Genomic DNA, 12,492 nt, shown 5'->3' with positions numbered 1-12,492 from the left:
ATGATGGTTGCGGTGTCCCAGAGTCATGTGATCACTTTTTACCACCTTCTGACAAGCAAAGTCAATTGGAAGCCAGATTCACTGAACAACTGCATTACTAACTTAATAACTGCAGGGATTCACTTAAGAGCTGTTGTAAGAAAGGTCATAAAATGAGGCAAATAATCATCTTGCTTAGCAACAGAAATTCTGTGCTCAATTATAGTTGTAAGTTAAAGACTACATACATACATACACACACACACACACACACACACACACACACATATATACATATATATATATTTGTTTTCTGAGGTTTTCGCGGGTGTTTGTATGTAGGTCTTTGGTTGTTCGGGTTTTCTCCCGCGTAAAATTGGAAGTGTCTTGGCGACGTTTCGACGAAGTCCCATTCGTCATCTTCAGGCTGGTGTTTCAGCTTCGTGCTTCGAGCAGCAATGTGTGGTCTTAGCTGTTTCTTCCTTTTAACTGCCAGTGGGGGTATGAACTGATTGGGTGGGAGCTTGGCTGTGTTCTGATTGGGTGGAGGTGTGTTCTGATTTGGAAACCCGCCCTTATTGACAAATAATTCTTATTGACAAATAATTCTTATTGACAAATAATTCTCATTTGGAAACCCGCCCTTATTGACAAACGACTCCCTAATACAAAAAATGATACCAGACCCACACTCACAAAAACCACACAGGATGTCACCACCACACATCCACGCAAAAAGCAAACCCAAAGCCACACCGATGATGAGGCACGACCACAAACCAGAAGCCAGACCAGAGCTGCATCATTAGCCACTTTAAAGCCCTCCAATCCATACATGAAGCAAACTGACACCCTCCATGAAAATGAGGCACGACCACAAACGCGAAGCCAAAAAATAGCAAGGCAGCCCAAAATCTTAAACCCCTCTGCAACTCAGACTAACCTGAGCACAACCAAACAGAACACTCCCCCAGCCAATCAGAGCACAGCCAACCCCCCAGCCAATCAGAGCACAGCAGAGCACAGCCAACCCCCCAGCCAATCAGAGCACAGCCAAGCCCCTAACCAATCAGAACACACCTCCACCCAATCAGAACACAGCCAAGCTCCCACCCAATCAGTTCATACCCCCACTGGCAGTTAAAAGGAAGAAACAGCTAAGACCACACATTGCTGCTCGAAGCACGAAGCTGAAAACACCAGCCTGAAGATGACGAATGGGACTTCGTCGAAACGTCGCCAAGACACTTCCAATTTTACGCGGGAGAAAACCCGAACAACCAAAGACCTACACATATATATATATATATATATATATATATATATATATATATATATATATTTGTTTTCTGAGGTTTTCGCGGGTATTTGTATGTAGGTCTTTGGTTGTTCGGGTTTTCTCCCACGTAAAATTGGAAGTGTCTTGGCGAAGATGACGAATGGGACTTCGTCGAAACGTCGCCAAGACACTTCCAATTTTACGTGGGAGAAAACCCGAACAACCAAAGACCTATATATATACTGTGTATACATACTTACAAGATTTAAGTCATCACATTCCAGCAGTTAACCATAAAGGTGATTTATAGAAACATTAATAGCAAAAGAGCAAGGAAACCCAGTTTCTCGAAAAATAAAAAAGGCCAAACTTTTTTGTCAGTTAAAATAATGGAATATTAGGAACTTTCTTCCAATACGTCAGGGGGTCTTCAAACCTGGCCCTTTTATGACTTGTGGACTTCAACACCCAGAATTCCTCAGCCAGTTATCTGTCATTTCAACATAAGAATCTTTTAATCAATCATCAGAATTATCAGAATCCTGATCAATAATATGACCAGAGTGAGGGATTGTAAATTACCATTCTTCCTGAGTGACTTTATATTCCATTAACTTGTGACTTTTCCCAATTTATTTTCTCTCCCTTCTCCTCAGTTACGAACTAAGAGTAATAATTTGGAATACTGAAGATGTCATTCTGGAGGATGAAAATATCTTCACAGGACAAAAATCAAGTGACATCTATGTAAAAGGGTATGTCTGCTTATACCCTTTTGGGGTATGTGGCTTGCAGATCACGTCGATTATTTAGCATGGGGGAAATTAATTTCTGGTCAAAGCCATTCATCAATCAAGTTTGCTGGGCACATGGCATTTTATCGCATGGCAATGAGGTGATTTACAGCAATAGCTCTTTGGAAATTCAGCTTCCACTTAGAATTCAGAAGGCATAGAACTGATAAGGGTTAGAACTAAAATTCAAAAGTAATTGAGAATTCATATGCAGTCTCAGAATTTAGCTGCAGTTGCAGATAATTTAATCAGTTTGCACTTTTGTATAATTTTATCACCCAACATTTATAAACAAGTTACAATATAGCTTCCTTTGAATTTTGCTTACCTCTATGCAGATATATTTGTTTATTTTCTTTTGCAAATCTATGGAAATGGTTTTCCCATTGCTTTTTTTTCTGGATTTTTAAAAATGTCTACGCCTGAAGTTATAAAGTCAACAAAGTGAACACATACACATTAAAAAGCACCATTAAAAGTCACTTTAAATGATTATGAAATCTGGTAGCCCTTTGAGGATTCCAGAAATATTGCTTTATTGTTGAAACACATAGGAGCAAACTTTTGAAAATCTATGCAAAATCTTCACTGCCCTTTTGTAAAGACAACATTGTCAAAAGAGGAACTGTTCTGAGTCTCTTTCTCACATTTCCTATTGTCCCAGGGCTGAGTAACTGTTTCTCTCCTCTTGGCTCTCTCAATTCCAGTTGATCATTGATTTATGTTTTTAAAATGGTAAGTAACACAGCCACAGACAATGTTAAGTAATATGGCCAAGGGTATAGACAATTTTCCTTCCAGAAAAGCTGAAGGTATCACTGAATCTGGCATTTGTAAAACCTCTTGTGTGTATTGGGCACAAAATGTTAGTAAAGTATTTGGCTGTTTGTTTATTTATTGGAAGTTATTATTTGCTCAATTCCAATAAACTCTTGCAAACAGTCTTCCTGGTATGCCTACAGTATAGGTTTTGGGAGCAAAGTTAGGTCCTTTTGGGAACATCCATGGAGTATCAAGGTATGTAAAAAAAGGTCAGGGTTTGATGTAATAGTTATGGCTGCCATCTTGACTTTCTTGGCATATACTCTCTAGCTTCCCTGCCCTTGCAGATATCCCTCAGTCATTTCTTAAGTCAAGATCGAAACTCTGGCTACTGTGCAATACTATTAGGAACGTCTATAGATAGACCAGAAGGGAATTCTGGAAGTTGACATTCACATATCTTAAAGTTGTCAAAGTTGGGAAGCACTAGGCTATTTCAATTCAGTACAGAATCTATTGATGCACAAGCCAAATACAAGATAGAAGTCATCAGCTGATTCCTAGGAACATCCCAAAAGTACAAATTTATGTGTTCAAAGAAGTCCTAACTTGATCAGAATTTGTTGAAGATGCTGAGTCAAGTGGGACTTCTAAGATCAAAAACAGCATTTTTAATTGTACTTGGAAGCTGATAGGAAGCCAGTAGAGAGCTTGAAGAGCAAAAGTCATGCATTCATGTCAGCTTTTACCCCATCAAAGCATCCCAAGATACTTTGTTTTGATGCCAATTATCTGACTACTTTGAGGATCGCAAATTCCCATTTCACTTTGTCATTCTCCCTACACTCATCACAGATGGTTGAAAGGCCTCGAAGAGGATGGACAGGAGACAGATGTCCATTACAACTCCTTGACAGGAGAAGGGAATTTCAACTGGCGCTTTGTGTTTCCATTCCACTATCTCCCGCCGGAAAAACAAATGGTTGTCTGCAAGAGGGAGAACATATTTTCCTTGGAAAAAACAGAACGCAAAATGCCTCCAGTACTGCTCCTCCAAGTGTGGGACTTTGAGCGACTGTCTTCTGATGACTTTCTGGGTAAGAAGGGCTGGGGCACTGAATGAGCACAGCAGTTACACATCTCCTCCTCTCCAACAGAATCTGGGTGATATCCAGAAGTGGACTTTTCTCATGAAACCCCATACACTCTTCAAAGCTCCACCATTTTTCCTTTATCAGTAATGGGAAGGAACCATTGCTCTCACTTCCTTTCTGGGTTGAAGGAAACGTTCCTGTCTCTGAGCAATAGCAACAGCACTTAGACATATATACTGCTTTACAATGCTGTATAGCCCTCTCTAAGCAGTTTACAGAGTCAGCACATGGCCCCCAACAATCTGGCTCCTCATTTTACCAATCTTGGAAGGATGGAAGGCTGAGTCAACCTTGAGCCGGAAGGAATGAGCTCCTGGCAGTGGGCAGAGTCAGCCCACAATACTGCATTCTAACCACTGTGCCACCAGTGCTCCTTAAGATGCTCCTTATCTTAGCAGATAGTTTCCTGAGTGAATATGTCAGTGAAGATTCTCATCATCCAGATAGAGTTGTCTGGACTTTGAGTCATGGCAACTGGACTTCTTTTCAGAATAACAGAATAAAAGAGTTGGAAGGGACCTTGGAGGTCTTCTAGTCCAACCCCCTGCTCAGGCAGGAAACCCTATACCATTTCAGACAAGTGGTTGTCCAATCTCTTCTTAAAAACGTCCAGCATTGGAACATCCACAACTTCGTATTGGTTTGAAACGTTTTGCTGCTTTGCTCCAAGTAGTTTCTTCAGTTTGAGCAAGTTGATTAGGGGGACCCCATATATGTCCTCTAGTGTGGACATTCTCAGGGTGGTTCGAGGATGGTCCCATTTCTCACCTAATCTGAATAGGTGAGTAGGCAGAGAGTCGTTAAGTGTTCTTGCTCCTAAATTCCTCTCTTAGGTCGGTCATTAAATGTGATCTCCCTGGTGAATGTGTGAAGCGGTCTTGATCTTCCTGAGGACTGATGCAAGAGCAGCATAAAAAATGGGGGGCAGATTGTGTCTGAGACCTCCACTTGACTGAACTGTGGTGCAAAATAGGTTGTTGCCTTATATTGGGGCAGAATGCTTATCCATCCTTGTTGTGTTCACATCAGGTGGTAGTCGCTTTCCTGGGTTTCTGAAAGAAATCTGAATCTCATTTCAACCTGGGAACTTCTCAGTGGATGAAGAATGGAGAAGGTCACACTAACTTACTTTGTAGATGACTTCTGTAAACACACATCCAAGCTTTTCCTTCTCTAATCACTGTAATAATGATAGAAATGTTAAATAGGTTTTACTCTTCTGAAGTACTTGGAGCTTAGCCAAGAACAGAGAGTTGATCTTGGAAAGTTATATGGCCCATTAAGGGTTTGATTAATGTAGAATTTTATTCTGTGGTTCACAGGCTCTCTTGAAATGAACTTGAACGGCTTTCCTCAAGCAGCCAAATCTGCCAAGCATTGTGACATCAGCATGATAACAGAAACGGAGAAGAACAAAATTTCCATATTTCAGCAGAAGCGGGTCAGAGGTTGGTGGCCTTTCAGCAAAGCTGGAGAACTCACGGTAGGTAAACAAACCAACAACAACAACAAAAACCCATTAAGGTTCAAATGTCTTAAGGGGGGGAAAGCATTTCCTGCATGATAAATCCAAGTGCTCTTGGACTGTTTTCAGGCTTCAGTCTCTCCCCCCTCCCCCCCCAAATTATTTCTTCCTGCATCATCCCAGGTTCAGTGTGACAAAGATTGCAATCCACTCATTTGCTGCAGATTCAGTTCCACATAGACCGGTTATAGTGATATAGTAATAAATTAAATTAAATTAAATTTAAAAAAATAAAATTAAATATAAAATTAAATAATAAAATGAGATAAGGTAAGGTAAGACAAGAGAGGACAAGACAAAATAGGATAGGATAGGATAGGATAGGATAGGATAGGATAGGATAGGATAAGGTAAGGTAAGGTAAGGTAAGATGATAAGATAAGGTAAGATAAGGTAAGGTAAGATAAGATAAGATAAGATAAGATAAGATAAGACTTAGTCTTAATTGAAAGCACAATCTATCATAAAGCATGGATAAATCCCAAGGAATGGATTTAGATTACAATTCATTCTGTTTTAAAATCTCACTAATTGTATTCTCATAACATTCTAAATTGGCACAGTTTTGAATTACTTTGTGGTGAAGCCAGCTTATTGGGTAACAATTCACTGTCTTGTGCAAACTTTGAAAAGAAAAAAGAGTTAATTCAGAAAAGAGGTTAAGGGGTTAACCTGTATTAATTCAGTCACTGACATTTTATGTAACGCTGGTTTCAGCGTTTTGACTGAGATTGTTCCTCCTCTACTCAGCACTGACTAAATTTCAATTAGAAGAAAAGATTTATAGCAGATGACACAGCCATAATTAATCCAGACACATTGTGCCCCTGAGGCTTGGTGAGAGCCTGAAAGAAAATGTCATTTTCTAAGACATCTTTCCTATGTAAGTATACTGTAATTTTCCACCAGATTCACTGTGAGCAGATATAATAGGTCCCATAGATGCTTTTTCAAAAGGCAACTGGACTTTCTTGTTTTTCCTTGAAGACGTTTCGCTTCTCATCCAAGATGCTTCTTCAGCTCTGACTGAATGGTGGAGAATGGAAGGATTTATATTTCTTGCAGTCATCTGGTCATTAGCATTCTTTCTGAGAATCACTGAGCCCACTTGGAAGTTTATCTGTGCCCTCAGGGTCACCTGAACAGTGCAAATGGGTGTGGAACCTTCTTGGAATTGTTGAAAGGATTGTGTTTTAAACAGGAAATAGGTGGTGTCGTATCCCTCCCCCTCTGTTGAGAGAGAGCTGTTCAGTGTTAATGTAGATGTCCTCTTTTAGCCCTCTTTCAAATCATTAGTGCTCTCTGTCCAGATTGTGGACTTTGCTGTCTTCAAATGCAGATGGACTGCTGAATTTTGTCCTGATGGGCCCGTTCTCTTATGTTGTGCCATGCGTTTGTGAAGTAGTTGTTTTGTTTCTCAAATGTACAGATCTGTATATGTCTCACTGCATTGTACTGCATATATCACATTATTCAGTTTGTATCTGGGTGTTTCATCCTTGGGATGGACAAGCTTCTGCCTTAGTGTATTTTGGGGTTTAAAGTGTGTATGTATATTGTGTCGGTTGGTCCTGAGCTTTTTCAGATATTCCTGCAACGTATGGAATAGATTCAGATATAATAGGATATTATGGTCAGGAGTGCAAGCTGGGGGATTCTGGGAGTTGAAGACCACACCTCTTAATGTTGCTAAGTTGGGCTGGTGAAATATCAGAAGTCAAGAACTACAATAGCCAGGTGACAAATCCTCAGGTTGCTAGAATGTGGGAATTCCAGCATTTTGCCTAAAAAAGATAAAATTCCTGATAGTGGATCAGCACCGTTTTCCAAGAATTGACTAAATAGGCCATTTAATTTCCCTTTTAGCTTCTGAAATCTCACCATTGGAGTCATAAACCTAAAGCCACAACCACATCCTCTTAATGCCACTATAATCAGATAAACTATTAACCACATCCTTTTAATACCACAGTAATCAGATAATGTATTTTGAGGAGTTTTTAGTGCTCAATGCCCTGCAGAGAACATAAAATTGAAATCTGCATGGATGGTGCAACAAATACAAGTCGTCCTCCACTTACAACAGTTCATTTAGTGACTGAAAAAAGTGAGGTGATCATTTTTCACACTTACGACCAGTGCTTTTTTTCTAAAAAAAAAAAAAAAAAAAGGTGCCGGAACTCACACACGTCATACAACCCGCCTTGCCTACCCTACAAGGTTCTATCCAAAAAAAGTGCCGGAACTCTGTTCTGGGAGTTTTATGAGAAAAAAAGCCCTGCTTATGACCATTGAAACATCCCAGTGATCACGTGACCAAAATTTAGACGCTTGGCAACTGGCATGTATTTATGGCAGTTGCAGTGTCCTGGGGTCAAGTGATCCCCTTTTGCTATCTTCTAATCAGAAAAATCAATGGGGAAGCCAGCTTCACTTAACAACCATGTTACTAGCTTAACAACTGCAGTGATTCACTTAATAACTCTGGCAAGAAAGATCGTACAATGGGGCAAAACTCACTTAACTGAGTCTCACTTAGCAACCGAAATGTTGGCTCAATTGTGGCCATAACTTGAGGACTACCTCAAGAACTGGGGAAGTCTGAAGCTATCTTCAGGCACATACTAAATCAGAACAGAACAAAACAACAGAGTTGGACGGGACCTTGGGGGTCTTTTATCCCAGAGGCCCCCACCTTTTGGGCACCAGGGACCGGTTACGTGGAGAGAGGTTTTTCCACGGACCCGGGGGGGACGTGGTTTTGTGTGCTGCCTGCATCCCACAGAGGGGGCTTTGCTTGTTTGTGCGGACCGGTTGCTGGCATGCTGCGGCCCAGTACCAGTCCACAGACTGGGGGTCGGGGATCCCTGTTCTATCCAACCCGCTGTTGAAGCAGAAGACCCCGTATCATTTATGGAGGGCTCAAACTGGGTAGGGAAGAGGGCTCAAAATACATTTCATCCTTCTTGGCCTCAGAGTGTTGCTGGCAGATTTGAGGCAGAATCATTCTGAGGGAGCCTAATAAAGGAAAAATTCCTAATATTCACCAGAACACCAGTATGGCTTTCTTCCAGACCTGCTGGCAACACATCGAGGCTGGGCACAGGAAGTTAGTGCAGGTAGTCCTTGACTTAAAACTATTTGTTTAGTGATGCTTCAAAGTTACAACAGTACTGAAAAAAGTGACTTATGACCTTCTTCTCACACAACCATTGCAGCATCCCCATGATCAGGAGATCAAAATTTGGATGTTTGGCAACTGGCGTGTATTTTGTCACGGTTGCGATGTCCCAGGGTCATGTGATGCCCTTCTGTGACCTCCTGCCAAGCAAAGTCAATGGGGAAGCCAGATTCACTTAACAGCCGTGTTACTAACTTAATAACTGCTGCGATTCACTGAACGACTGTGGCCAGGAAGGTCATAAAATGGGGCAAAACTCACTCAACAAATGTCTCACTTAGCAACAGAAAGGTTGGGCTCAATTGTAGTTGTAAGTCACAAAAGGGGATCACATGACCCTGGGACATTGCAACTGTCATAAGTTCATGCCAGTTGCCAAGGGTCCAAATTTTGATGTGATCATAGGGATGCTGCAGTGAAAATTCTTTAATGATTAAAGCATCCATTAGGAGATCTTTAAATATTTTGAACCAAACCAAAAGTTCATCTCCTTTTCAACCCAGGGCAAAGTGGAAGCTGAATTTCATTTAGTGACAGCCGAAGAGGCTGAGAAAAATCCAGTCGGCAAAGCTCGAAAGGAACCGGAACCTTTGGAAAAACCCAAGTAAGTGACACAATTTATCCCAGGTTTATTATACCTGGCTAGGTGATGAAATGAACTTCTAACTTTATGTCCATTCTGAAGCCTCCCATCCTCCAGGTGTGTCCTTGACCAAGTGCCACCTTTTATAATAAGTTTATCGGACACAAAATGCTAAACCAGGATAAGTGAGAAACAAAGCCATTACTTTGATTTATTATTTAATCTCCTCATTGGGACATTAGAAAGATGGCTGTTTTCCAAGAATGCTGACCATCTGCCTTACATATAGATTCAGTTGTGCAACTATTCCTTGGAAAGACCCTAGGAAGATTTGTAGGAACAGGTGGGCAAGCAAGAGAAAGAACAGTTATTAATTTCCCATCTAAATACACCTGCTCAGATATTCTGAAACTCTTTCTTCCCAGCCTGGCTGCAGGATTCCAAAAATAAGCTAAACCAGAGGAGATGTATGAGGTGTGTTTGACAATGTGTTTACCTAGGTAGAATCTATATTCTCAAATAGAATTTATCCACTCATGAATCACATGCAAAAGAGGACCTATAGGGCTTAAGAGTTAACTACTACTAATACAGGAAGTGCTTTTACAGTTTTGGTACTGTAATCAGTGCCTGTAATCCACTCCGGCATCAAAAACCATCATCTGGGCCTCCCTTATCATGGTGCAATGTGAGAAACGGCTATACTAAGAGCTTTACCACCATAAAAATAATCAGTGAATTGGTAACAAAGTTTGAACTAATAGCTTCCATTCCTCACTGTTCAGAATAATTATTTCATTGTGTAATTCTTCTCTCCATCAACTAGCCTCTAGGTATAATTTTGTACTACAAAAACTGTTTAATACAAAAGCTAAAGCTAAGCTTTCGTCGGCCAACACTGCCGACATCATCAGAGCATAATACAAGATTACTGGGAGTCCTTTTTATATTGCTGGACGGCTCTGCGCCCAGCTTCTCGATCTAGTCATCGGTCCGTCCGTTCTCTCTACTCACTTTGTTCTTAAAGGGCATGTGTCTCTTGCTGTGTTGGTATCTTCCGAGGTTACTATTTTCTTTTTCCTGGGCTCAATCACTTTCTTTCTGCTAGCATACGCCGGTTGCTTTCGCTGGCTTACACTTATCCCCTTTTTTGGTTCTATTCTGGGATCCATCTGATCTTCCTTGATGGGGTTGTGCACATGTGTGCCCAGGGGAGGGGGTATATTGAGTGGATCCAGGCATCTATCAGGGTAGTCTCTGATGGATATGCTCCTGTGTGTGTTCTCCCACTCAGGAGCGCTGCCTACTTCCATGGACCTACGTGGGTATATTGATCCACTTCTGGTTGTCCCCCCCCCATCTTAAGGTCCTTTACTACTCGACGTTCATTGGATTTTTCAGTCCCCCTTCATCGTTTGCTAGTTATTTTGCCCTTATTGCACACGTGCAGGGTCCCATGGCATGGCTTTCCATCGTTTGCTCATGGATCTCTTTTTTGTAGTCGTCGGGGGTCGTGGTGCGGGTGCCCCATGGGTTGTCATCCAGCCATCCGTGTCATCCAGCACCACAACCCCGCTAACAAGAGGGGGGGACAAGACACTCCACTGACGACTACAAAAAAGAAATCCTCCATACCAATCACAATATATTTTATTAATTAATATTTCAGAGAAAATAGAGCGTACTTAGTAGAAGGCATGCATCAAACAAGCAAGGTAGTGTTTAGAAGAAACTTTCAACCATTTTGAGCATTGAATATGATTTATATAATAAATTGTTTATGGGGCCTGGCTTTTGGTGTACTTTGTGTGTATGTGTGTTTGGTACACACACACACACAAACACACACACACACACAAACACAATTTTCAGCTGAAGAGGGAGATGATGATATACTCACTTTATACATATTTACTAAGTTTTCTTTTCATTTCTTTCCCTTTCTAGCCGGCCTGACACATCCTTCTCCTGGTTTGTGAATCCGTTCAAGTGTTTGTATTATCTCATCTGGAGAAATTACAAGAAATACATCATTATTGGGCTAATCCTAATTATTTTAGCTATCTTCTTAGTACTCTTCTTCTACACACTGCCTGGAGCCATCAGTCGTAGGATTGTTATAGGAAAAGCTTAGAATCCCTCAGCCATGCAATTTATTAAAATCAAAGTAAATAAAAAGCTGGCTTTTATTCATGCTCAAAACCTCCTCTAACTCAGGGGTGTCCAGCCAGGATAACTTTAAGATTTGTGGACTTCAACTCCCAGAATTCCCCAGCCACGCTTGAAAGCTTGAAGTCTACAAGCCTTAAAGTTGCCAAGGTTGGATGCCCGCGCTCTAATTCTTTATTTCAAGATATTTCATATCTCAAGATATAAAATGTTAGTGTCAAAGTAAACAAAGAATAAAATTGTATTGAAGTACATTCCAGCTGTGTAGAAAAAAAATATCAACAGCTAAAAGGCTTTGGATACTAAACATTTCTATCTCAGATTAACAAACAGACTAGATTTATAAAGATCATGATGTTAGATATTATCATTCATTGGGATAGTTGGGTTTTTATTTTTAAAAAACAATCCATTCCAATTGTGCAATTGTTTTTGTTCACTTATAAAGCTTTTATATACAAAGACTCTGTCACAAGCAGGTGTTAATATGAATTGTTTTTAATGCAAATTTTAATGTAAATTTCCCTCATGTTATTTTTTCTTATGTATGGATTTTTAAAAATGTGAATGTCTTTAATGTAAAATTAATACAACTTTGTATGAATATAAATATATGTGGGTTTTGTGTGTGGAGAAGATAGAAGGATGTCTGAAAAGAGGTTCAAAAAAATCAAAATGGAGGCTCATAAAAAGAGGTTGTTCAGCTGCATCTGCCATCTTGATTTTGACCCAACCTGCATATGCCCCTGGAAAGACAGTTGCTAACAGTCACCATTCAGAATAAAATACAAAATAACAGAGTTGGAAGGGACCTTAGAGATCTTCTAATGCAACCCCTTGCTCAAGCAAGAGACTCTATACCTGAATGTCTATGGAGATTCTGAGTCATCCAGATCATGATTGTTCCAAAGGTGCGTTTTCAGGAGGCAACTGGACTTTCTTGTTTTTCCTTGAAGACATTTCACTTCTCATCCAAGAAGCTTTTTCAGCTCTGACTGGATGGTGAGAAATGGAAGGATTTACATTTCTTGCAGAGAGATGGTTATTTGCATTCTTTTAGAGACTC

The 12,492-nt window shown here is 40.4% G+C and overlaps 1 protein-coding gene across 4 annotated transcripts in view; it reads left to right on the top strand.

The window, feature by feature from the left end:
* FER1L6 (fer-1 like family member 6) overlaps nt 1–12,036 on the top strand; it is a 118,220-nt gene extending 106,184 nt beyond the window's left edge. For all 4 annotated transcript variants that reach the window (XM_039359841.1, XM_039359839.1, XM_039359840.1 and 1 more), the window contains exons 37-41: nt 1,915–2,013; nt 3,670–3,911; nt 5,291–5,451; nt 9,178–9,278; nt 11,205–12,036. In XM_039359841.1, coding sequence (XP_039215775.1) covers nt 1,915–2,013; nt 3,670–3,911; nt 5,291–5,451; nt 9,178–9,278; nt 11,205–11,391 — 790 coding nt within the window. In that variant the 3' untranslated portion in view covers nt 11,392–12,036. The remainder of the gene's footprint in view (nt 1–1,914; nt 2,014–3,669; nt 3,912–5,290; nt 5,452–9,177; nt 9,279–11,204) is intronic.
* The last annotated feature ends 456 nt before the right edge of the window (nt 12,037–12,492 follow it).

The sequence above is a fragment of the Crotalus tigris genome, unplaced genomic scaffold, assembly GCF_016545835.1.
Source record: "Crotalus tigris isolate CLP2741 ecotype Arizona unplaced genomic scaffold, ASM1654583v1 scf7180000019137.2069052, whole genome shotgun sequence".
In the NCBI taxonomy this organism is placed as follows: domain Eukaryota; kingdom Metazoa; phylum Chordata; class Lepidosauria; order Squamata; family Viperidae; genus Crotalus; species Crotalus tigris.
The sequence above is the reverse complement of the archived record's forward strand: the minus strand, read 5'-3'. Positions and strand labels throughout refer to the sequence as shown.